General features: G+C 39.9%; 1 protein-coding gene across 1 annotated transcript in view; it reads right to left on the reverse strand.

The window, feature by feature from the left end:
- The window catches only part of GLDC (glycine decarboxylase), a 105,487-nt gene extending 91,865 nt beyond the window's left edge, over window positions 1–13,622 (reverse strand). The window contains exons 1-2 of the mRNA XM_036737710.1: window positions 12,825–13,622; window positions 12,158–12,236 (exon numbers count right to left, since the gene is read on the reverse strand). Of these exons, the coding sequence (XP_036593605.1) occupies window positions 12,158–12,236; window positions 12,825–13,112 (367 nt within the window). The 5' untranslated portion in view covers window positions 13,113–13,622. The remainder of the gene's footprint in view (window positions 1–12,157; window positions 12,237–12,824) is intronic.
- Between the last annotated feature and the right edge of the window lie 13,904 nt (window positions 13,623–27,526).

The raw sequence follows: 27,526 nt of genomic DNA on the forward strand, positions 1-27,526 counted from the left end.
GACAACCAGATTGGATGGATGGGAAAAAGAAAAAAGAGGAAGGAAGGAAGGAAGGAAGAAAGGAAGGAAGGAAGGAAGGGAAAAAATAGTTACGGAATGATTTTGAAGAGTCGGAAATAGCAGTTGAGGGGAACATAAGGAATGGCCTCACATTGAAGGCAGTACTTGAGCCAAGGAGGGAGCAGAGCAAATTCCAGATAGGGGTGATAGCCAACGCAAAGACACAGAGATATAATATGGAGTGCCACTTATAAGAAAACAGCAAGAGAGGCAGTTTGGCTGCAGGACAATGTAAATGGAAGGGGAGTCATGTGGAAGAAGGATGGAAAGACAGGCTGAGGGGCAAGTTGGAAAAGGCTTTAATGCCAAACAAAGGAGTTTATATTTGATCCTGGAGGTAATAGGGAGCCACTGTCATTTACTGATCCTAGAAGTGACATAGTCCAACTTTTGCTTTTGGAAAACCCCTGGCAACTGAGGGAAGACTGGATTGGACAAGGGAAAGACCAATAAGACCAGTAAGGAAGCTATTGCAATAGTCCAGGTGAGAGGCAATAAGAGCGTGAACTAGTAGAGAGAAGGAAAGATGTTGTGGTGACAGAAACAAGACTAGGGAAGTGATTATATATTTGTGATGAAACTGAGTGACTGGAAAGATGGCAGTGTCTTCTATAGAAATAGGGAAGTTCAAAAGACAGTAAATTTTGGGGAAAATATAGTAAGTTCAATTTGGGACAGGATGAGTTTGAGATGTATCTGGACATCCAGTATGAAATGCCTATTCAGAAATTGCTACTGTGGAACTTCAAGAAAGGGACTGGGGGGAAGCTAGGTGGCGCAGTGAGTAGAGAGAGCATGGACCTGGAGTCAGGAGGACCTGAGTTCAAATCCAGCCTCAGACACTTAACACACTAGCTGTGTGACCTTGGGCAAGTCACTAAACCCCAAATGCCCTGCTTTCCCCCCTCCAAAAATAATAAAAAGCCAAACAAACAAGAGAGGCACTAGGGCTAGAAATATAGATCCTGAAATTATCAGGAAAGATAGGCCAGAACAGAGTCTTGGAGGACACTCACAGTTATATCATACCAGCAAAGGAGACTGAGATGAAACAGTCTTATGGGTAGAAGAACCAAGAAAAAGCAGTGTCATGGAAATCCAAAGAGGAAAGGAGGAGGAAAGGAATGCCTAGGAGAAGAGGACCGTTAACAATGCCAAATGTTACAATGAGATAAGGATAAGGATTAAGAAAAAAAAAACAAGAATTGACAATTAAGAGATCACTGGTGACTTTGGAAAAGACAGTTTCAGTTAAGTGATAAGGTAGGAAACTAGATTACAAACTAAAAATTTAAACTAAAATGAGGAGAGGAAGTAAAGGTAACAAATATAGAAAATTTTTTCCAAGGAGTTTGGGCGGAAAAGGGAGGATGATAGCTTGTAAGATGGTAAAACCCACTGGAGATTTTCTAAGGATGGGGGGAAGTTGGACAACCAGGAACCAGAACAGGGAAAAATTAAAGATTAGAGAGAGAAAAGGATGATGGTAGGGACAATTTGACAGTGGAAATGAGAGGGAATGGAATCAAGAGTACATATAGAAAGGTTAACCTTGGCAAGAAGGGTCATCTCTTCATTAGAGAATGGAGTAAAGGAGGAGAAAATGGGTGATGATGTCAAGGGGCTGTGAGATGAAAAGGGAGAAGAGAGTTCACAGTGAATGACCTCTATTTTTCCATTAAAGTATAAGATTTGGTTTCTAGCTGTGAAGGCTGGGGAAGGTGTAGTGTGGGAGGTTTCTGGAGAGAAGAGAAAGTTTAGAATAGTTAATGTGGGGAATGGTCAAGAAAATCAATTAGGAAGTAGGATTATCTTGCAGAAATGAGTGGTCACTTGAGATTAGACAACAAATTGCCAATGGAAATTTCCCATTTATCTAAGTGACTTTCTCCAAATCCATTCAGCCACAAACAAGTAGGAATGAAACGTGGCAATTCCAGACTCAAGTCACCACCGCACAAAAACATATACTTACTTCCTCCCTCATAACTTCCCCACTCTCCACCCCCCCCAAAAAAAGAAGAGGCAGCAGGATATAATGGAAAGACTAAGCTTAAAAAGAGAAGACCTGGGTTTGAATCTTGACTTTATCACCTACTAGCTACATAGCTTTAGGTAAGTCATTTCATCTCAGTTTTCTCATCTGTAAAATGGATTAAATTATCTCTAAAGTCTTTCTGCTCTAACAGTCTTTGAAAACCCATTAATACCATTTTGGCTTGAATTCCACTTCACTTTCCCTGCCTAAACAGTTCACCTTAAGATCAGATCCTCTCAAATCATTGTTGTTACTGTACTTATAATTGTTACCATCCTTAGCTCACAATAGGCCTGTGAGATTGTAATGCCAAGCTTCTCAGCACTAAGACTATCAAGTGCCTTTGATTGAGTGTTGCCTTTGTTTCAATCAATAGTCTTTGATTGAAATCAGGAGTCTTTGATGACCTGCTTAAGTCACAAGAAAGCCTAAGTTGCATGAGTTTAACTGTTTATGTATTGCTTGGACAGACAGCTAGAAGACTGTCTGCTGATTTGTGTTATTTTGCTCTGTTTATATAATTTCTGCTTGTAATTCCTGTTCATGTTTTCTCTTTCAGGTTGCTGACTTTTTCTGAACTAAGTGAATGATATATGTATTTTAATTAAATTAAGATTGTAATCCCCTTAAAGTTGCTTTCCTTAGAAAAGCAGATCAAAGAACCTGTGCTGGCACCCCTCCTGTGTGCTAGTGTTTACATAGCCACAGTAGCGGCAAGTAGCATTGTTGTTACAGAGATAGTGAAAATATTAACCCCATTTTACAAATAAGGAAACTAAAAAGTAAAGTGACTTGCCCATGGACACTCTACTAATGAAGTATAAAGCTGAGATTCAAACTTACAGTATATATATAGCTGGAAGGGGACTCCCACGAGACATCAATGTGTCCAAAATTGACAGATAAGGCCACTGAAGGCTAGAGAGGTAAGGAGCGCACAGGTAGGAAGTGGCAGAGCTGGGATTACACAGAAGTTCCGCTGACTTCAAATCCAACAGCATTTCCACTTTACCATCCTGCTTTTCTATTAGAGAAACACATCTTTCTGTCCACCTCTAAAGCACCTAAATTCCTGCTCATTTGCCTATCTAGCTACAGATCATAGAATTTTTTTTAATACACCACTCCTAGCCATGTAGTACAGTAGAAAAGGGCATTGGATTTGGTTCTTTGTTTAAATCAGGGGCAAGACACTTTCCCTCATTGGGTCTCAGTTTTCTTTTCTGTAAAATGAGGGGTCTGGACTAGACAATATTCATAGTCCCTTTCATTCCACTGAAAAAGGAAAAGAAATTTAAGGAAATTGCCAGTTTTGTAGTCTTACTTCACATGCACATATGTAAGTATAAGCACGCGCGCACAGAGACACACACACAGACAGACACCATTGTTACTGATTTGGAAAAGGCTTCCTCTTCAAAGGCATTATATCAGAAATCTCCTAGGAAACCAATTAAGTCCATGCTGGTATTTTCCCTAGTTAATATTAAATGCAACAATTTGATAAACTGGAGGAATACAGTATAATTTAGAATTAGAAGAGACTTCTAAAGAATACCTAGCCCAGCCTCTCATTTTATTGAGGAGAAAACTGAAGTTGAGGGAAATGAAGTGACTTATCTAGTGTTTTAAGGTTTGCAAAACACATTCATGTTATCTTATTTGATCCTCACAACAACCCTGTGAAATAGGGGTTATTATCTCCATTTTACAGATAAGGAAACTGAGGCAGGGGCTTGACAAAGTCACATAGCTAGGTTGTAAAAGTAGCAGAACTAGAATTTGAGCTCATTATCTCCCTGTTCTTTCCATTATCCTATGCTATGGTTAATGAGTCATTTCACTGCAAGTGAAGGGGATATAAAGAAAAATTAATGATCATATTCCTATAAGTAAAATAACTTACAAAAAGAAAACAAATTCTGCAGCAGGGTAGACCATTTTTTTTATAATTTCAAAATGTTTATAAAACATTTCACATTAACTGCATTAGGTAGGTAGGTGAAAGCATAATTATCCTTTTTATAAATGACGCTATAGACAGGCTTAGAGAAGAGAAGTGACTTGCACGTAGTTACAGTGATAATGTGTCAAAGCTACCATTTGAACCCATGTCTCCTGATGCTAAGTCTCATCCTTAAATCAAGCTGCCTCAAACTCAGGTTTCATTACATTGAATCTTTGTAAAGTGTTTTGGTCGTGTTATGTCATTTGACCCTCCCAGAAAACTTGTGAATTATGGGATGTAGCTATTGTTTTTCTAGGTCCGTTTCTGCTTTGACACCCTGTGAATCTCTTTCCTAGCTGGAGGATTTACCTCAGAAATAAATTCTGTTCATGTCAAAGTCACTCTAATTCAACGGAAATGGTTCTGAGTTTGGGGTCAGGAGGATGTGTGTTCAAACTCCAGCTCTGCTACTTCTGTGAATGTCCATTTCCTCATCTTCAAAGTGAGGAAGTTGGAAGTAAGGTATCTTACTACAATTATAGCTGCCAGTGGTATAGTTTATCATGGTGTATTATGGTGTCATTCCGGGATCTTTTTCATCTTTCTTTCCCTGTTCAAGTGCCCCTCCCACAGTCTCAGAGTTTGAATTCTGAACTGGACCTCCTTCTAATGCAAGATTTTGAGGCATCTAATCTACGCTTTTTACTTCTCCTGCCATCCCTTTCTCCTCTGCTTTTCTCAAACAGATGTTAAGATTCAAATTTACACAGCTGTCAGAAATGGGAGGGGGGGAGAAAGACCTCCTCTAGAAGGCAATACTTTTTGAAATAAGAATCCACATGTTAGAAGGGAGGAGATGATAGTAATTTAACCATATGGCAATAATACAGACATTCCTCACTTAAAAAAGGGCAGAGTCAGCTCTCCATAGCTTTACTCCGATGATTTATTATCCTTTCTCACAGTGAGGCTATATTTAAAAGAAAGCAAAAAGATCAAGAGCAGTCTGGCTATCAACTATGATTTCTTGCTGTCATCATCATGACAGCATGAGATGTGTACCTCTAGAAACACCTCCCTCTTCCTCTTTTAATTTGCTGCTTCTAATTTGCTTTAGGTTGGGAATTTTATTTATCCTGTATATAGCATGCTTTTTATATGTTTGTTTGCATGTTGTCCCCTCCGTTAGATTGTGAGCTCCTTGAAGGCAAGGACTGTCTTTTGCCTCTTTTTATATCCCTGGGCCCCAGGACAATGTCTGGCACATAGTACGTGCTTCACAAATATTTATTGATTACTTGATTGGTCAAAGTCATCACAATGGTATTAACCATATGACTAACCTGGCTCTGAGAGAGGGCTAGAGATCACCCCCCATGACTAAGGACATCACCCAGGAGGAAGCTGACTTTGGAATTCAAAACCTTGAGTTCAAGCATTTGTTCTGCCATTTAATACTTGGGAAACATGGAACAAGTAGCTTTCCTTTTGTGGACCTCAGTTTCTTCATCTGTAAAACAATAAATTTCCACTAACTGGTCTCTTAAGGTCACTTCCAGCTTTAAAATCCTATGATCTGTTCCAACAATATGGTCCCTGCAAAGCGCATTGCCAAAAAGGTGGTAAAGTTCCATCAGATTTCTTCTTGTTACTCCTGTGGAACTATGGTCTTATCAGTATGAATATAAAAACAAAAAATAATAATCCTCACAGGTTGAGTATTAGAAGGGCAGGAGTAGTTAAGGGAAATTGTCCTTCCATTTGAGTTTAAAAATCCACAGCCAGGCTGCTCTTGGGAATAAATTTTTTTTCCATGAAAAAGTTAATAAGTGGCCATAGCACAGATTTGCAATCAACCTTGGGGTTAAAGGATGGGGAGAGGCACTGGTCTGATCTGGAGCAACCCAGGGTTACCTCAGGAGAACTAGAGCTGTGTGACACAATACTTCCAGCAGGATTATGCAACACTGTCCTCTTTCCCACCTGGCCATCCCAGTGCCTGGAGGACTTCTCTCCAATACTGGGGTGCCCAGGGTAAGCTGGGGCATATACCCACTGCACCCACTCATCTTGGGTCATAGAACTTAGGATCCTAGAATTTAGAGTTGGAAGGATCCTTAAATATCATCTATTCCAACTATCCCATTTTAACCTTGAGGAAACAGACTCAGGAAGGATAAGGAATTTGCCCAGTCATACAAGCAATAAGTGGGTTATGTGGGCAGTCCTTGCCTTAGATGAATGAGAGTCAAACTGATATAGACTCTCTCCTGAGCTCCAGTCCCACAATACCAACTGCTTTTTGGACATCTCCAAATAGATGTCCCACAGACATCTCCAACTCACTATATATGCAAACCCCCTTTGTTCTAACTTCCCTATTTCTGTAACATCCTCCTAGTTACCACAGTTCAAAAGCTAGGAGTCATTGCTAACTCTACACACTCCCTGCGTGGCTCATAGTAGGCACTTAGTTGTTTATTGACTGAATGACTTGCTTCCCCCAGCTCCTATATCTACTAAGTGCTCACCTGGTCAGTTATATCTATGCAACTCTCGCTTATCTATCTCTTTCTCATTCAGCCACCTACCTAGTTGAGTTCCATATCAACTGTCACATGGACACTAAATAAGGCTTCAACATCCAGCCTCCACTCTCCCACTCAAAATGATCACCTGCACATCTGCCAAATTGGTATTCCTAAAGTGCTGGTCATTCTTTTACTCAGGAAGTTTCAATGGCTCCCTATAGCTTCCAGGACAAAATAAAAACTCAATCTGACTCTAATCTATATTTCTAGAATGATTTAACATTACTCGCTCCCACTTTGTATTCCAGCCAAACTATCTTACTTGCTGTGGCATACTTTTGACATTCAATTTCCTGCCTCCTTGACTTTGCACAGGCCAGCCTCCAAGCATTCACCTCTGGGGAAAGGAAGAAGCATTTATTTGGCATGTACTGTGTGCCAAGCAAGGTGCTAAGTGCTTTACAAATATTAACTCGTTTCATCCTCACAACAGCCCTGGGAGGTAAGTGCTAATTTATCCTCATTTTGTTATATACAAGCAAACTGAAGCACGGGGAGATTAAGGGGCTAGCCCAAGGTCACACAGCTAGTAATTGCCTAAGGCTGGATTTGAATTCATGACTTCCCGACTCCAGGTCAGTGTTCTAGCCACCAAGCCACCAGTTGTCTCTCAGAATCCTTGACTTCCTTCAAGGTTCTAATCAAGGGCTACCTCCTACATGTAACCTTTCCTGACCACTCCACAGTAGTTGGTGCTCCTCTTCCCTGTCTCCAGTCACCTTAAAAATGTTTGGAATAAATACATTTTTTTTAAAGAAACACTGGATTTTGAGTCAGAGGACCTAGGTTTAAGTCTTGAGATATTAACTACCTATGTGGACCTGATCAGGTCACCTACCACTCCAGCCTTCAGTTTCCTCATGTGTAACATGAGAAGGGTGGGGAGGGTCTGATTTGATGATCCATAATGTCCATTCTAGCACTCAGTTTTAAAATTCTCAGTCCCTTATCCTCAGCCAGGAAGCTGTTAGAAAGTAACGAAGAGGGCTACTCCTATGAATATTTGGTCCAGGATTCCCAGTTTGTGAAGATTTTCATTGAATCAAATTTTGTTTTGCTACTGACCTAAAATAATGCCATCTATGCCCACGTGTACTTTATTCTTGCCAAGACATAAACATTCATTAGTCATCATTCAGGCCCAGCCTATAAATCAAGGGGGACAATGAGCTTCTGATGTATCAAGAGTTGAAAAACCAGCTATTTACCAAGTGTTTTATTCATAAACAAAACCAGACTTTTGCAGGATCTAGTACTCTTTGCTCTGGGAGCTCATCCTGAACCAACCAGACTGAACTGGCCCAGAACTCCACAGAGGCTGCAGGGTTTAAAGTTTACACTCAAATTGCACATTGCTTACCATGAGCACATTACCAAAGAGATAAAGAGGCAAGGTGGGGGCCAGGGGGGATCTGAATCCCCTTATGTTCAAGTTATTCAAGCAAAACAAAATACAGTGGAGCTCAAAAATGAGACAACTTTGACAGGTCTCCAAAAACTGAATGCTCTTCAGGATAGCTTTTCAAGTATTTTAAAGGAATGTCTGACCAAGTTAAATATATCATCTACAAGTTCTTTGATAGAATGCTCTCATGAAGGCACCACTGTGAGGGACCTACTTTCCAAAAGCATAATATTTCATATTTAAAATGATTTTAAAATTCCAGAGAAGAGTTTCTTGAAATGGAACATGGGATTTAGAGGTAGAAGGGACCCTAGAGAACCCTCTCATTTTACAGATGAGGAAACAAGCCTGTAGAGGGGAAGTGATTTGCCTAAAGTCACACAGGTAGTAAGTAGCAGAAATAGGATTCAAATCCAGGGCTGTTTCTCTTGTATCACAATGACTTTTAAATGAACAAAACTTATTTCTAAGGCAAATCAGTAAATTGAGATAGGCTCAGGGCATATCCTTTGATCCAGCGATACTGCTACCAGGTCTATACCCCAAAGAGATCAAAGACAGAGGGAAGAAAAGGACATATTCGAGAATGAAGGACAACCAACCAACTATAGATAGATAGATATAAATATAGATGTATGTATATATATACGTATATATGTATGTATGTGTGTATATATGTATATATCTGTATGTGTATATATGTGTATGTATGTACATATGTATCTATGTGTGTATATATGTGTACATACCATAAGGAAATGCCCATCTATTGGAGAATGGCTGAACAAATTATGGTATATGAATTTAATGAAATATGGAACTGATGCAGAGTGAAATAAGCAGAACCAGGACAATAATTTTTTACAATAGCTTCAACAGTATAAAGATAAACAACTTCAAAAGACTTTAGTGCTGTGAAAAACAATCATTAACCATGATGGCAGAGAACTGATGAAGAATGCTACTCATCTCCTGACAAGGTGGTGATGGACTAAATATGTATAATGAGACAACTTTTGAACCTGCCAAGTATAGGATTAATTTTGCTTGACTATACATATGTTACAAGGATTTTATTCTTTTCCTCCCAATGGGAACAAGAGGGGAGGTGAGAGGGTGAAAATATTTTTGTTAATGAGAAAAAATTAACTTTCTAAAAAAGAAGGCCATAGAATTTTAGAGCTCGAAGGGGCCTGTTTCATAAATAACAATACTTGTATGTACATCACAGGGTTGCTGTAAGAATCAAATGAGATAATGTGTAAAATATTGTACAGACCTTAAAGTACTACATGGAGGATAGCCATTACTGAGAGCTGCTCATCCAAGCCCTTTGTGCCACAAATGAGAAAACTGAGGCCCTAAAAGGAAAGTGGCTTAACTAAGTCCCAAAACTGATAAGCATCTGAGCCCAGATTTATAAAGGTTTTAAATCCATAGCATAGTAGAAAGAGTGCTGGCTATTGATGCAAATCAAAACAATATGAGGTGCCATATCACACCTGTAAGATTGGCTAACATGATGAAAAAAACAGGAAAATAATAAATGCTGGAGAAGATGGCAAAATTGGAACACTAATGCATTGTTGGTGAACTGATCCAACCATATTAGAGAGTAATTTGGAACTCTGCCCAAAGGGCTATAAAAATGTGCATACCCTTTGACCGTGCAATACCACTTCTAGGGCTGTATCCCAAAGATATCATACAAACAGGAAAAGAACCCACAAGTACAAAAATATTTATAGCAGCTCTTTTTGTAGTGGCTAAGAAGTGGAAATTGAGGGGGATGCCCATCAATTGGGGAATGGCTGAACAAGTTGTGGTAAATGAATGTAATGCAATGCTATTGTGCTATAAGAAATGATGAGCGGACTTCAGAAAAACCTGGAAAGACTTATATGAACTGATGCTGAGTGAGGGGAGCAGAACCAGGAGAACATTGTACACAGTTACAGCCATATTGTGTGATGACTAACTTTCTCAGCAATGCAAGGTTCTAAGGCAACTCCAAAAGGCTCATGATGGAAAATGCTATCTACACCCAGAGACAGAATTATGGAGTCTGAAAGCAGATTGAAGTATATTATTTGCTCTCTCTTTTTCATTGTTTTGTTTTTTCTTCTTTCCATTGGTTATAATTCTTCCTTGAAACATGAAACCTGACTAATGTAAAAATATGTTTAATAAGAATGTATATGTAGAGACTATATCAGAATGCATGCCATTTGGGGAAGGGGAAGGGGAGAGGAAGGAAAATAAACTAAAAATATATAAATTTTTTAAAAAGGGTGCTAGATTTAGAGTTCAAGAACCTAAAATCAAATCTCCACTCTGGCCATCTAATAGAAATTGTGCTAGACCCAAAATCAGCAGACTTGAGTTCACATCCTACTTTGGACACCTACAAGTGTCCCTATATGTAAGAAGACTGATATGTATTGATCAGAGCCAAGAGGGCAGATGCAAAGCAGCAATGTACCCAGCGACTAGAATAATGGAAATGAAGATAATACATGCAATAGACAAGTCAGCCTCTTCTGAGCCTCAAATCCATAGATCTGGATTTGAAAAGAGTAATCGAGGTGGCACAATTGTATACTAGATTGAGTGCTGGGCCTGAAGTCAAAAAAAAAGGCCCCCGAGTTCAAATCCGTCAAGTCATTTAACCTCTCTCTGTGCCTCAGTTTCTTTATCTATAAAATGTGAATACTAGCACCTACCTCACAGGGTTGTTTCAAGAAATAAGATAAATATGGAAAACCTTTTGCAAATCTTAAAGCACTATATACATGCTAGCTATTTTTTTCATTGTAATACCTCTAATATCTAATCTCACAAGTTTGTTGTGAAGAACAAATGAAATACTAAGCATTTTGCAAATCTTGAAATCCTGTAAAAATGTGATGGTGGGGCAGCTAGGTGGCACAGTGAGTAGAGCACCAGCCCTGGAGTCAGGAGGATATGAGTTCAATTCTGGCCCCAGACACTTGACTTACTAGCTGTGTGACCTTGAGCAGGTCACTTAACCCTAATTGCCCTGCCTTTCCCCCTCCAAAAAAAGTTATGATAATTATCCAGAGCTCTATCACAAAGAGACAGGATCTTGAATTAGAAACTTACCAAAAGGGAAATAATCCTTACAGTGATAATAGCTAGCATTTATGTAGCTTTTAAGGTTTGAGAGCACTTTACAAATAGCTCATGTTATCCTTATAACTACCCAATGAAGTAGGAATTCTTATTATCCCCATTTCACAGATGAAAGAATTAAGGCAGAAAGCAGTTATTTGTCTAGGGTTATACAGCTAATAAGTTTGAAATTGAATTGGAACTTGTCTCCCCCAACTCCCAGGTCCAGTGTAGGATATGTGTGTCTAATGTGTGCATCTAGACCTAAAACTTGAAAAACCAGCTGCCTTCTATCTTTAAAGAAATTCTGAGGTAGAAAAGATACTATCTTTACCCTTTCAAATTGGGTACAACTTCCTCTCTTTTAAATTTCTCAGCTACACTACTTAAAAGACAATACTCTGCTGATGAGAATATAGTACTGTCTTCTGGATCAAGTAGGACGTCAAAGTACCACAGGCGATAAATGCTTCTGAATATCAGACTATTTAAGATTTTAGAATCTAAAATAGTTCAAAGCTCCAGGGAGGGACAAGGAAGCAAAGCTTCCTTCATAATTCATTCACGTGTGCTTCTAAACAGATGCTTTCAGGGGGAAAACAGCTTTGGCTTCCTATTACTGTCCTCTATGAGTTAAAATGTTGATTACCTAGGTGTCACACTTCTCAATCAAGGGTGCTTCACAAAGGTGGAGCAATGGCCTGGGGGTGGGAGATGGGGGTGGGGGGCCAGTGAGAGCTTAGATTAGAGAGAGAATTCATTTCAGGGATTCTTCTTTCAATTTCCCCACCCCCCACATTACAGCTAATTTGTCTCTTGGGTACTCTATTTTAATCAGCAGATACTTGGTACTGAACAATAAAGCTGAACTAAGAATAAATCCTTCCTCTTAAACCATTGTGGAAAGGATTAGTTATACCAAAGGCAGCGAGAACTACATGAGATTTTTCAGAAGTCTCCTGATACTGCTATAGTTCACTTACAAATAGGGTCCTCCATCTTCAAGGGTCTTCTCAAGCGGATGCTGGCAGGGACTGTCTTCTCAATCAATTCATCAACACTCTACATTTAAGAGAGAGCCAGGAACACAGAGAAAAAAACAATATGAATAGGCCTATTTCTTTGGGAATTGCTTTTGCATTTCAATCCATAAAGCTAGTGGGGAATTCCTTTAAGTAGTCTGAAACACTTTTAAAAAACTCGACAAAAGCCCTCATTGCGAATCAACAGTTGTAAAGGGCTGATTCTATCTCTGTTAACAGAACTTAAGTTAACCAGGCGGGAATAACTACCCAAACTCATCACTAACACATGAAAAGAAACCGCTTTCCCAGGCAACCACCTTCTTAGCTATGCGTCCTAGGAAACCAGCAACTTTCAAGGTTTCCATGGCTAAGAGGCAGAGCCAGGGGCAAAGGAGAAATCCATAGAGAGGGGGAGAAAGTGGTGCTGCCAGGGGGAGAAGGAAAGGAGTTACGGCCCAGGGCCCAAGGGACTGAATTGAGTGGAAGCAAGAGGTGGGGCAGAGAGTGAAATGGGGGGCGGGGGTGGATGGGGAAAGCCGGGATAGAAGGACCGGGAGGCAATTGAGGGGAGCAGAGAGCAGAAGATGAGCAGGAGCAAAGGGGAACGGGGGTAAAGGGACCTTACCGCTAATCCTAAGGTCTGCAGCATCTCTCTCTTCTCTTTGTCTCTCGGGCCAATGTGCCTCTCAGAGAAGTCATCGTGCCTGGGGAGTAGCTGCTCAATGTGGCGGGAGGTCACGGTGGCTCCAGGGTTGCGGTCGTCGCCGCCGCCGCTGCAGTCTCTGATCGGCTGTGCCCAGCGTACCCCCAGGGGACTCGGCCCTATGGGACCCGCGGGCAAGTGGCGTCCAGTGACCGCCGCCACCCCTCGGCCGAGGCGCAGTCCTCCCCACCACTTGACACAGCTCTGCATGGCCGAGGAGACTAGCAAACGGACCGGGCTGAGTTCAGCGCTTTCTTTTTACTCCTAGGGGAGTTCCTCCCGGCCCCCTCCCTTCTCTTCTATTCGGGCTGTTCTTGTTTGACCTGAGTCTCCGCCAGGTCCTAAGCCAAGGATGTGTCTGTCTCCTGAGACCCTCCCCGGCTCTGGGACGGAAGGAGGCAGAGATGGATGTATGGCTAGATGGGTGGAAGGATGGAGCAGGCGGAAAGACTGAGGCTCAGACACCAACACCCGAACAAAGTTCTCAGTCCAAGGCACCTGTCCGGCTCACTTAAAGAGGACCAGACAGACTGCGGTGAGGTGGGGAATGGGGTCTCGAGCTCCGCCCTTCTGGAACATTTTAGCCAATAGGAAAGGACACAGCGGGGCAGAGTGGGAAATTGGGGCAATGTAGCCCCCGCCCCTTCTGCTGGCCTCCACCCCAATCCCCTCAATCCACTCTTTCTCTACACCACCCTGTACCATTTCCCTATGGCCTCTAGGGCCTCTAATTAATCCAAGCTAAAATGTAGGGGTGGGGGTGAGAAAAGGAGGGGGAAGTGGGGGGGGGGGGGCAGAGAGACAGAGACCGAGAAACCGAGACCGAGAGAGTGAAAGTTTCTTTGAAATACAAACTGTTGAATTTTTTTTGGAAATGTATTTTATTTGCTGTGTTGCCCACAGGAAAACATTGTTTAAAAGCATTTTTTTACACTCCTCTAGAAGGCTGTAATATACAGTATTTTCCTTGTGAATTGGTTAGATCTGAAAGTTAAGCATTATGAATGGTAAATCTTAAAAACAACTATCTAGAAAATACATCATAACATAAATTTAAACTTTATTATGGTGAATAATTACCAGGAGTTTAATTTCCTCAGATAACTATTTGGAAAGCAATCTTACAACATCATTTGAAAAGGAAACCACACAGAAATGAATGTATTGACCTCATGAGGAAGAAAAGGTCTGTGCCATTAAGAAGTTTTTGATGGCATGATTACTATCTTGCTGTTATTCTTCCTGTTTCTCATCAATTTCACCCTAGCCCTTCTTCAGACATCTGATGCTTTTCAGGGGAAAAACAGCTTTGGCTTCCTATTACTGTCCTCTATGAGTTAAAATGTTGATTAAGTAGGTATCAGACTTCTCAATCAATGGTACTTCGCAAAGGTGGAGCAATGGCCTGGGGGTGGGAGATGGGGGTGGGGCATCTGGATTTTTAGGAACTCTGAGACCCTCAGATCTCTTTGTGCTGGTGTATCTTCTAATGTGAGAGGAAAAAAAAAAAAGAACATTAGTCAAGAGCCCTAGTTTCCACTCTGGACTCCATAGTTCAGTGACCTTTGTGACTTCAGGCAAGTCACTTCACAGTTCTGGGACTCAGTGTCCCATTTGTGAAATGATGAGTTTGGACTCAATGATCTCCAAAATTGCTTCCAGCTCTAGCATTCTATGGTTAATGATTTTTAGCATTATGATTAACAGTTAAAGTCCCAGTTCTGAGGCAGCCAAGTACTGTAGTGGATAGTGTTTGGCTAGGAGGTGGGAAGACCCAAGTTCAAATTCTGCCTCAGATACTTATGTGTCTATGTGATACTCTGGGCAAATCACTTAACCATTTTCAGTCTCAGTTTAATCATCTTCAAAATGAAGGGCTTGCAAGACTCAATGGCTTCTAAGGTCCCTTCTAGATATAAATGCATGATTCTATGATCAAATGTGATTAGAGACATATGTGAGGAATTATGCTGCAATGGAATATGAAACTTTCAATTGTAAACCCTACTCCAACACATCATAGATGTAAGACCTGATTGAACTCTTTTAACTTCTCTGGGTCTCAATTTTCTCATAAATAATATGGGAGGCAGGGAGGCATTGGACTATGTCAGTAGTTCCTACCTGTAAGTCCCTACCCCTGAGGGAGCCTCAGAGTCAGTGCAAGATCAATAATAATAATAATAAATCAATATTTAATAAACATTTATTAAGTTCCTACCATATGCCTGGCATTCTGCAAAGTGCTTAGGTATACAAAAAGAGGCAAAAGGCAGTCCTTTCCTCAAGGAGCTCACAATCTAATGAGAGAGACAACAAACAAACACATATACAAACAAGCTATAAAAAGAGTTTTGAGAATCCACAAATAAACAAGCATACTTTGGGTAGATGAGTTGTTCAAGTATATGTAGGTGCAATTGTGATGAAGAAATGAAAGCATAACTATCCATCAATTAACCAACCTCTGAGCATTTATTAAGCACTTTACTATGAGTCTGGCTTTGTGTTTAAGTGCTGGGAGTAAAAAGAAAGCCAAAACAGTCCCTGTGTTCAAGGAGTTTACATTCTAATGGAGAAGGCAATATGTAAATGATTGGGTACATACAAGATACATATAGAGTATATAGAGAGTATGTAACCTCAGCAGAAAAAGCTCTCTCATCTGGGGAGACTAGAAATATCTTCCTGCTAAAGATGACATTTGAGCTGAGCCTTGAAGTAAGCCGGGGATTCTAAGAGCTGAAGGTGGGGAGGCAGAGCATTACACTCATTTATGTATTTGGGGATATTAAAGAGGGGTCTTCATGTTCATAGAATTGGGCTACATAATCTCTAAGTTCCCTTCTGGTTCTAACATTCTGTGATTATGTATAAGCCAAGGGATAATGTGAGTTTATTTAATGGTAAGATGGGGAGAGTGAGATGAAATGAGATGGGATTTGGTAAGCTAACGAAGGATCAGTTATGTGAGCAGCAAATATGGGCATAACATCTCAGGGTCTCAAAGGAGCTAAAAGGTTATTTTATCCAACCCCTACCCAAATCATGAATCCTAATCCTATCTACAACATCCTTAATAAGAGTGATCCAATGAACAAAGATAACAAAGAGGTAGTGGAATGATTAGATCAAAAAGTTATAATGAATAGAATGCCAGTGAAAGTCCAAACTGGCGGGGGCAGGGGGTGGTGGGGCCAGGGGCTAGGGAAAAGAAATGGAGTGTATAGGGAGCTATTATGAAGATCTTTGGAATATCTCATCTCCTCCTCCACTCCCTTTCACTCTTCTTCAGGAAACTACAGAAATCATAAAGTTGTAGACAGAGCAGATGCTAACATCTCTGAAGTGTATTTATTTTGGATGAATTTTGGAGCTGTGCTCTGCATCCAGGACTCAGTGACATCCCTAATTTAGCATCAAAGAAAACTGGCTGTGACCAGTTGTACTGCCTCAGGGTCCTAGCCAGCCAAAAATAAATTCTGCCTTCTGGGACCTACAGAATTATCCAAACTTTAACTGACTATCCAGGAGGAACCATAGCCATCAGCTAAGGACTGCCAAGAGTTTCTCTTTAGGATAGTTTGCTCTTATCACTAGATCTTATTCTGCTTTCAAACACTTGAGCATTCAGTTTCCTTTAGACTCAATTCTGTTCAACTCCCATTTTACCTCCTTAACACTCTCTCACCTAGTTAGCCCATCTCCTTTTCTAGTCATACAAAATGAATGAATTGAAAAGTATTTAAGTATTAATACTGCCTTTTACAACATTTCTCAACATTATCATTGACATTACGTTGAAGCTAACTTACACACACCACACATCTATGTCTTTTGGTGTACTCACAATTTTAATTATTTAGATATAGAAGTGTTCCATGATATTCAGTCATATAGCTTCACCAGAATATCAATGTCAAAAAGACTGCAACAGCAAGCAATTTGGGATCATTAAAAGTGTTCTATGGAGCACTTTTACCCATCAAAAAAAATCATCTTCAGTGTCTTTCTGAGACATTCATACTGATGGGCTAATTCAATGGATTGCCCATATAACTACATAATATGGGCAATATACAGTTTTCATCAACTTGATTCTTTCTGAATAAATTGCTAGGCTGATTTCTTTTGATTGATTGTGACTAGACATGACCCTCTCTAGACAGAAGGGTAGGTGGAAAATGGTGCAGGACAAAGATTTGAGATGAAAAGGAAAGAATTTTGAAAGGGATGTGAAATTGTGACAGGAAGACTGAATTTGTGGTGGGGAAATTTAGAAGAGTAGCACAAGCTCTGAGGTTGATTCTCCCAACCCACACTTGGACTACCAGGTTGGGGCAGAGTGTGGCAACTTTTCTATTCTAGGATCTAGGGGTAACTTCAGAGGGGTCAGGTCACTTTTCTAATAATAGTATGGTTCATGAATTGCCATCAGTATTCTTCATTCAATAATTATCAGTTGATATCAACTAGGCAGATAGACTTAATTAGTTTTTAGAAATTGGCAGCAGAGGTGGTACAGCTCTGAGGCTGCTTGCAGATCAGAGCAGAAGTGCAGAGCCTTCTTAGATCTGAGTCTCAGTCTGGGTTGGCGGTTCTTAGGGGAGGAGGAGTGCTGCTGTGGCAGAGCTTGCTGTGTAGAAATAGCTCTGAAAACAACAGCACAAACCCTCAAGCTTGGGACAAAGTACTCTTTACTCTACAAGCAGTCATACCTTTACAAAAAGCTCAAGGGTCAAGTAGTTGGCTGGGAACATGTCCAGACAGTGAAAATACACTCAGATTCAGTCTCAGACTTTGGAATCTTTCTTTGGTGACAAAGAAGACCAAAACATACAGCCAGAAGAAGTCAACAAAGTCAAAGAGCCTACATCAAAAGCCTCCAAGAAAAACATGAACTGGTCTCAGGCCATGGAAGAGCTCAAAAAGTATTTGGAAAAGCAAGTAAGAAAAGCAGAGGAAAAATTGGGAAGAGAAATGAGAGTGATGTGGGAAAACCATGAAAAACAAGTCAATGACTTACTAAAGGAGACCCAAAAATACCAAAGAAAACAACACCTTAAAAAATAGACTAACTCAAATGGCAAAAGAGCTCCAAAAAGCCAATGAGGAGAAGAATGCCTTGAAAGGCAGAATTAGCCAAATGGAAAAGGAGGTCCAAAAGATCACTGAAGAAAATACTACCTTAAAAATTAGATTGGAGCAAGTGGAAACTAGTGACTTTATGAGAAATGAAGACGTTATAAAACAGAACCAAAGGAATGAAAAAATGGAAGACAATGTGAAATATCTCATTGGAAAAACCACTGACTTGGAAAATAGATCCAGGAGAGATAATTTAAAAATTATTGGACTACCTGAAAGCCATGATCAATAAAAGAGCCTAGATATCATCTTTCAAGAAATTATCAAGGAGAACTGCCCTGATATTCTAGAACCAGAGAGTAAAATAGAAATTGAAAGAATCCAACAATCGCCTCCTGAAAAAGATCCCAAAAAGAAATCTCCTAGGAATATTGTCACCAAATTCCAGAGCTCCCAGATCAAGGAGAAAATGCTGCAAGCAGCCAGAAAGAAACAATTTGAGTATTGTGGAAACACAATCAGAATAATACAAGATCTAGCAGCTTCTACATTAAAGGATCAAAGGGCTTGAAATATGATATTCTGGAGGTCAATGGAGCTAGGATTAAAACCAAGAATCACCTACCCAGCAAAACTGAGTATCATGCTCCAAGGCAAAATATGGATTTTCAATAAAATAGAGGACTTTCAAGCTTTCTCAGTGAAAAGACTAGAGATAAACAGAAAATTTGACTTTCAAACACAAGAATCAAGGAAAACATGAAAAGGTAAACAAGAAAGAGTAATCATAAGAGACTTACTAAAGTTGAACTGTTTTGTTTACATTCCTACATGGAAAGATGATGTGTATAATTCATGAGATCTCAGTATTAGGGTAGCTGAAGGGAATATACATAGATAGATAGATAGATAGATAGATAGATAGATAGATAGATAGATATGGACAGAGAGCCTAGATATTCCTAGATTTCAAGAAATTATCAAGGAAAACTGCCCTGATATTCTAGAGCCAGAGGGTAATAGAGAAATTGAAAGAATCCACTGATCACCTCCTGAAAAAGATCCCAAAAACTCCTAGGAATAAATGGGAATTTCACTGTTCTTTGAGTGCTTCTCAGCACTGAGGTAATCAAGTGCCCCAGGGCCCTGAGACAAGTATATAAGATCCTAGATTGGTGTTTTGTTTTGAGGGGTACACTCATTGAAAGAATTTGGGTGACAAGACTCTGGGCAAGCCGTTGAAATAACCTCCTTCCCCCCGCCCCCGACCCCGCCTTTGATAACCCACAGATATTGGTGCTTCTCTGGTAACTATGAATTGTGATTTGAATCAGACAAGGTGTGTCTGTTGATGTTTGTAATTTCTGTTTGTATTTGCCCTGAAGTTCAGGGGGCTGATCTTTTCCCCGAACTAAGTGAATGATATATGTATGTTTGATTAAAGAGATTCCTAACCCCTTAAAGTTGCTTTCCTTAGAAAAGTAGATCAAAGAACCTATGGTAGCAGCCTTCTTGTTGTTGGTCTTGTGTTGGTCTTTCACCCCCCCCCCAACAGCTGCTAGCCAAATCGTTGTTACAGCTTCTTGTACCAAACCTGCCTTTCGTTAATGCATCTAGTTTGTCCTTGCCTCTGGATGCAGACACTGGTCAGTTGTTCCCAGAGATGCTGCAAAGACACAGGTGAGAGATGGAGATCCTTCCTCTGGTCAAAGAGTGGGGCGGAGAAGAGATCAAAGGCTATTCTCTCCACTCTCTTTAGTGATTGTTTCTTAGAGAATGGGCTGTAACTTCTCTCTCCTCCAGGCTTCCAGACAGTCAAAAGCTGGGTTTCGAACTGGAAGATCCATAGGATAAAATTCTCTTTGATGAAGTTAAGGAACTGTATGTTTTTAGGGGTGCTCAAGACCCCAAAATACCAACACGCCAGGTTCTGCTCAAATGAATTCAACTCAAGCCTTCTCACAGCCAAAGAAAGACAAAGTTTATTGCACATTTGCCATATTGGGTTGTCTTAAGAAATCTCACAAGCAGGCCAGATTCAATCAGAGATAGATTGAATCTGAGCACCTTCAAGGAGGCAGGATGAGATTTATATACAGAAAAGCTGTGAGAGGGATCTAGGGTGGTCCTGGGTTATAGGAGGAGGGGTTTAGGGAGGGTCTTGAGGAGGAGTCTAAGGAGGAGCTTGATGGGACTGGAGTGAAGACTCCAGGAACCAAGAGAATGGGATTAAGGGTGGGAAGTACCTGAAGGCTATGTAGGGCTAGGCTAATTTAAGGGTAACAGATTTGTGCATAGTCACTTTGATTGAATCAAGGATGGGAAATGGAGGGATAGGCTAGGTTTAGAGTAACCTAGCCTAGAGATTTGAGCCTAACAATAATGAAAGGCTTATGGCCTCAGGCAAAAGCCTCATCTAGTGGGAAGATTCAAGGAAAGTTCAAGGGGGCTCCCACAGTCTAAACTCCATCACCTTCAGCCAATCTCAATGTACCTCCTGTGAAACATCATTCCATTTCATCCATGGCTTTTACTCCATACAAACTGATCAAAGGCTTCTGGTACCTAGTTAGTCTAATTGCCACTGAGTGATTGATTAATTCAATGCAAATATCTAGGTCTTGTTCATACCTAACTCCTACCTTTGATTGATTAATTGATTGATCTAATCCAGAAGTCAGAGCCTTTTGCAATATCTGAGGCATTGGTATGGAACATCGCTTTTACATGAATAATCCAGGAAAAGATTGTTGTTGTTGGCCATTCATTCTTCATTCTTCATTCTTGAAGAGGACCAATGACATCAGGAGGGTGATGTCTTGACTTGCAAGTGAATTGGATTTGTGAGGCAGAGCTGTGCAAAGTCATCAGCCTCGCTCTTTCCTCCAGAGTCATTGGAGTCCAGTGACATATGTCAAGATGACTGGTGATACCCCAACTCCAGGAAAAGAAAAACTTGGCAAAAGGAGAAGGAATTACACTAAAGAAGAAAAGACTGAATGAAGATAAATAAATTGGTAAGACAAAGGAAAAGAAGTGTGTCTGTCAAGTGACTACCAAAGTGAGAAGGGGCTAACTAGGTAAAGAGAGTTGACAAGGAATTTACCACAATTCGATTTGACTCAACAAACATTTATCAAGTGCCTACTATGTACATGGCACTGTTCTACTCAGCTAAAAAGACAAAAATAAAATAGTCTTTGCTTTCAGGGAATTTATATTCTCCTGGAAAGACACAACATGTACACATATAAGTAAATTAAAAATAATACAAATTAATTTATTTAAATTATATGATTAAATGTTTTATTAAAAGCTCAACACTACATCAATGCAACAATAAGCATTTTTAAGCATGTATTGTGTGCTAAGTACTAAACTTGCATAGAAATTATATACATTTATATTAATTTTAATACGTAAAGTATCATACAATTTTTAGCCACTCCATTTGAGTCTTACCAGTAATTCTTTGTTCATTCCTTCTCATTCATTTTTCCTCTCAAATGTTTGTAGTTACTATGTACTCTATTCTTCTGGTTTGCTTTTTATTAACCTTATGCTGCAAAATAGTTGAAAATAATCTCAAAAGGGAAAGTGTTAACAATTCAAGGTGTCAGAAAAGGTTTCATGTATGGAGTAGCTCCTGAGTTGTATCTTGGTGAAAGCTATGGATTCCAAAAGGTCAAAGTGAGGAGGGAATGCGTTCTAGACAGGTGTCCTCTTATGCAAAGGAATGAAGACAGGAGATAGAATTTGGGAATGGAATGCAGCTAACAACTCAGATTGACTAGGACAGAGAATGTAAAAGGGGAATAATAGAAAAGAAGACTGGAAAGTGTATGGAACTGCCAGATTGTGAGAAGGCCTTAAATGGTAGGCTAAGGATTTTGTTTTGTTTTATAGGGAGCCACTAAAGATTTCCTTTTGGGGGGGGAGGGAAAGGGAGAGGAGGAATGATGGTGACATGGTCACATGAAATTTTAGGAATATTAATTTGGTAGCTTCATGGAAGATGGATTAGATTGTGGAGAGACTAGACAAGAAAGACAAGAAAACCCCAACAAGAACAATAAAAGGCAGATCTGATTGTCATTAATGCTTAAAGTACAGGTTGGTCTCCCTCCTAGAAGGGAAGAGAAGGTACGAGAGCTTGAAGAACACTGCTACACTTTCCAGGTAATCAGAGAGAATGAAATGTTCTTTTTTAAAAACGAAGTCAGAATTTGCTATGAAAACAAAGAAAGGGTATCTGAAATGGCACAAGGAAGTTCTACCTCAACAGGAAATGGAAGGATAGAAGAATGTGACACGAAGAAGTAATGGAAGGGAAATGACCATTAAATACTTTTATTCTGAGTAAAAGATATGAGGATCTTCCCAAAGAGGAAGGAGTTGAACCCACTGAGGGAAGAGAGAGAGAGAGAGAGAGAGAGAGAGAGAGAGAGAGAGAAAGGAAGGAAGAATCCACATAGAGTAGGGAATAATACTAGGGGGAAGGGAATGAGATTCCTACTGGGGCCATTTCCAATTCCGAAATTCAGTGGTTCTGTGATAATCTTCTTTTTTCTTAATTTTTATTTAGTATTTTATTTTTCCCCAGTTACATGTAAAAACAATTTTAACATTCATTTTTAAAACTCTGAGCTCCACATTCTCTCCTTTCTTCCCTCCCCATCCCCCCTCATTGAGAAGGCAAGCAATTCCATATGGATTATACAAGTGTATTCATGCAAAATACTTCCATAGTAGTCACGTTGTAAAAGATTAACTGTATTTCTCTCCATCCTATCCCTCTCCCTGTTTAGTCTATTCTCTCTCTCCTTTCACCCTGTCCCCTCTCAAAACTGTTTTGCTTCTGACTACCCCCTCCCCCAATCTGCCCTCCCTTATATTACACTGCTTCTCTTATCCCCTTTCCCCCTACTTTCCTGTAGGGTAAGATAGATTTCCATACCCAATTGAGTGCGTATGTTATTCCCTCTTTGAGCCAATTCTGATGAGAGTAAGGTTCATTCACTCCCTCTCACCTCCCCCTTCTTCCCCTCCACTGTAAAAGCTTTTTCTTGCCTCTTTTATGTGAGATAATTTCCCCCATTCTACCTCTCTCTTTCTCTTTCTCCCAGTACATTCCTCTCACCCTTATTTTTATTTTTTAGATATCATCCCTTCATATTCAACTCACACCTGTACCCTCTGTCTGTTATATACTCCTGTTAACTACCCTAATAATGAGAAAGGTCTCATGAGTTACAAATATCATCTTTTCATGTAGGAATGTAAACAGTTTAACTTTAGTAAGTCCCTTATGATTTTTCTTTCCTGTTTACCTTTTCATGCTTCTCTTGAGTCTTGTATTTGAAAGTCAGATTTTCTATTTAGCTCTGGTCTTTTCTCAAGAATGCATGAAATTCCTCTATCTCATTGAATGTCCATTTTTCCCCTCATGGATTATACTCAGTTTTGTTAGGTATAGTCCATGAGTGATAGTCTTCTTAAGCCCTCACCTTCCTAAAACAGCAGTAATGACAATACCACCTGCTTTTCTTAAAGTTTTTGTTTCTTACCCAAGACTTGATAATTTCACAATATTATTTCCATTTAAATTATTAATTAAACAATGAATTTAAAATATTAAATTGACTGATTTTCTCTTTTTACATTGCTATCATTTCCTGATTATGTTGGTACCCCTCTCTTCTGGATACTTTCTTCTTCTTGCTTTTCATGATAGCAGTATCATCTGTTCTCTCTTGGTTCTTTTCCTACTTGCCCGACCATTCCTTAGTTTCCTTTGCGGGATTTTCAGCCATGTCATGATCCCTAACTATGGCTGTATTTTGAGGCTCTGTCTTGGACCCCCTTTTCCACTTTCTATATTCCCCTACTTGAGGCTCTCAATGGTTTAATTATCATCTCCAGTCCTAGTCATTCACCTGAGCTCCTGTCCCAAACCTCTAACTGTCTATTAGATATTTCACATGGGACATCCCATGGATACTTTGAACTCAACATATCCAAAATAGAAATCATTATCTTTCCCAAAAAACTTACCCCTCTTGAATTAATAAAAAGCTTTTATTAAGTGCTTAGTATGTACTGAGCACTGCACTAAGTGTTATGGAAGTGGTGGTCAGGGTTTTTCTGTTTGGCACCTGGACTTCATCATGCTTCAATGTCTTCTTCTGTTTCTGGGGCCTCCTTCTCCCACTGGTGAATTCTTCCCAGAATCTCTGTTTTGAGGAAGGGCCCAGAGCAGCCATCCTTCATTCTTTATCTTCCAATGCCTCCATGCCAATATACTAAACCCCCCTGCTTTTCACCCCTTTTATGTCTTTCAACATTAGCATGTAAGCTAACACAATGTATATGTAAAAATGGATCCCTTCTACAACAAGTGGGTATCCAGCCTACGCTTGAAGATCTCCATTGATGAGAAACTCACTACCAACTTAATCAGTCCATTCCACTTTGGGATAGCTCTGTTTGTTAGGAAGTTGGTCCATATGTTAAACCTAAGTTTGCATCTTTGCGTCTTTCCATCCATTACACCTGGTTCTACCTTCTGTGGTAAAGAACAAGTCAAATCTCTCATTAATATGACAGCCTTTTAAATACTTGGATCATCCTAGTTCAGGTTTTTGTTAGCTCTATTCCAGACTGTTATAATAGCCTCCCCACCTCTAGTTTCCCTCTTCCAATGCATGCCATGCTCCTGCCTGATTAATCTTCCTAATGGACAGCTCTAATAAAATCACTTCTTTTGCTCAAAAAACTCCAGCAGGTTCCCCATATAAAGACCAACCAACTTAACCTGGCAGTTAAGGTCCTCTAAAATCTGCCTCCCAACTACCTTTCCAACTTTATTTCATCCTATTTGCCTTCCTATTTCCTATGGTCATGACAAACTGGTCCTTTTTCCTAAGAAAATCCTTAGATTTTCTATATCAGTATCACTAGTCAATTTCTTCATGTCCACCAACACCTTCCTTCTTGACAGTTAAAATCCCTTAAAGCCCAATTCAAATGCCACATTTCCAGGTCCTCAAAGCTAGATGTAATATTTCCATCCTGTGAACTCTCAATCATTTTGTACTTCTCACAATCCTTTATTCTAATCTCCCGCCCCCATCACCCACTTGTATCCCCACTCTTTTCCAATTCTGGAATGGAGATCAAATTAACCTATCCATTGTTTCTGGAAGGGCTGTGTCACTGTACACCCCTGTGGCTCCATTCACTATCCTTTTAACAGTTCAGGGTTGTGCTGGTAAATGTTTAACAACTGACTCTGCGCGGGGGGGAGGGGAGGTACATACAACACATTCTTAAGTCTAACCTTCATTATTAACATTTTCTCCATCTCTTTCTTAAGTCTAGAAAATGACGACAACAGCAACAAAAAAACAACCAATAAACCAAGCCTTGGTCTGTAGCATTTGATAGTTTCTGAGATGTAAATAATTGCACTGAAAATTTTGCTTCAATTTTCTCATCTGTAAAATGAGCCGAAGAAGGAAATGGTGAACCACTCCAGAATGTTTGCCAAGAAATCCCAAATGGGGTCATTAAGAAGCGGAGATGACTGAACAACTTTTTGTCAAGAAGAATGTCAGATCTTTCTCTGGTTTTTTTATTCTTTGGGGTTTTTTTTTGGGGGGGGGGGGCGGGGCAATTGGGGTTAAGTGACTTGCCCAAGGTCACACAGCCAGTATATGTGTCAAGTGTCTGAGGTCGGATTTGAACTCAGGTCCTCCTGACTCCAGGGCTGGTGCTCTACTCACTGTGCCACCTACTTGCCCTAATCATCACATTCAATAATATTCAGTGAAGATTATGTCCTGCTACCATATGCCAATTTTCCAGTAACCGAAAAGCCACAGTGATGATCCATCCTAGCATGTCATTCAATACATTTCAATGCACAGAAATGCACAACACCCTTCAACACATTTGTTCTTCATTTCACCAAGATTGCTTCTACACGGTAGACAATGTCACTTCAGCAATAAACAAAAAGAAACAATTAGACTCGATATACCATCTCACTTGAATCAAACTGCCTGGCCTGGGAAGAGAGTTCATACTGGGAGCAAAAGAAAAGGCTGCCACCATTTTTTTTTCAATGTACTCCACCAGAATAGAGGCTACTGAAATAAACAAGTTACCTTCTGCATGGTAAATAGAGCATGCAAATACACTCTTAAATATAAATGTAGCCTACGATTCTCTCCTACTCCTCCCAGAAACAAACAAATCACTGATATGTTAGAATGGCTAGTTTTAACTTGGTCCAATACTCTAACACCCTTAATTAATCCATAAACATCCAGGACGAGCTCCCACAAATGTAACACTAAGCTGCTGAAAACTCTGAACTTTCCTCTATCTCTATTCACCACCACCACCCCAGCTTAGGAAACTATTTTTTAATCCTCTTGCCTTTCATCATACTCCATACCAATCACACACCAGTTCTGAACTTTGTAGGATCGTGTTACTTCACGCCAATCATCTCCCACCTTGCCACCACACTCTGACTCCCTCATTTTTTCCCTACCTCTTACCGTAAAAACGATAATGAAATCAACACTAACATTGTTTCTAGAAAGGTCATAACAATTGACAGACCTATTGTTTCACTCGCCATCCCTGTGACTTCCCAGATCAAAACATCCTTTCTTAGCTACTATTCCTCCATATGTTTTGTCTCCCTCTTTAGAGTGTAAATTCCTTGAAGAGCAAGGACTGATTTATTTTTTTTATTTGTATTCTCAGCACTCTGCACAGTATCTGGCACATAGTAAGCACCCATAGATATGTTTTCATTCATTTATATATTCATTAAATCAAAATCTGTACCTGTGACATTTCCAATCTGTGGCCTGACGTAAAGCTTTTTGAGAAACATAGTCCAGAGTATTATTTTAACACATGGATAAAAGATATTCTGTTGGAGAAGAGTTCTTAAAGCTACGGGTCCCCCCTACCATGTGATAAGAAGATTTGTTCTAATCAACAAGCAATATGCATAAGAGAATATTGTATTATATATACCTTACAGCTGATCATCTTTTGTATCTCCAGTACCTACCTCAGATGCCTAGAACCTAGTAGGTGCTTAATAAAGCTTCTGAATTGATTGAATTGATGAATGCCTATCAGTTTCTCATATTTTCATCAAGGACATACTCAATATATGCACATACAATTCTGATAAAGATCTAATAAGGGGGACAGCCAGATGGTGAGTGGATAAAGCACCAGCCATGGAGTCAGGAGGATCTAAATTCAAATCTGGCCTAAGACACTTGACACTGACTAGCTGTGTGACCCTGGGCAAGTCACCTAACCCTGATTGCATTGCCAAAAAATAATCTAATAAAGATAACATATATTTATGCATATAAGTCAGTAGTTGCTGATATTTTCCCAGTAGCTTTGTAAAAAATAATGCCTTCTTTGATCTTTTCTATTCCTTTGGAATCTTTCCTTATGTGAGATATCCTGAGAATTGTTCCCTGATAATCTTTTTT

The sequence above is a fragment of the Trichosurus vulpecula genome, chromosome 9 (genome assembly GCF_011100635.1).
Source record: "Trichosurus vulpecula isolate mTriVul1 chromosome 9, mTriVul1.pri, whole genome shotgun sequence".
Lineage (NCBI taxonomy): Eukaryota > Metazoa > Chordata > Mammalia > Diprotodontia > Phalangeridae > Trichosurus > Trichosurus vulpecula.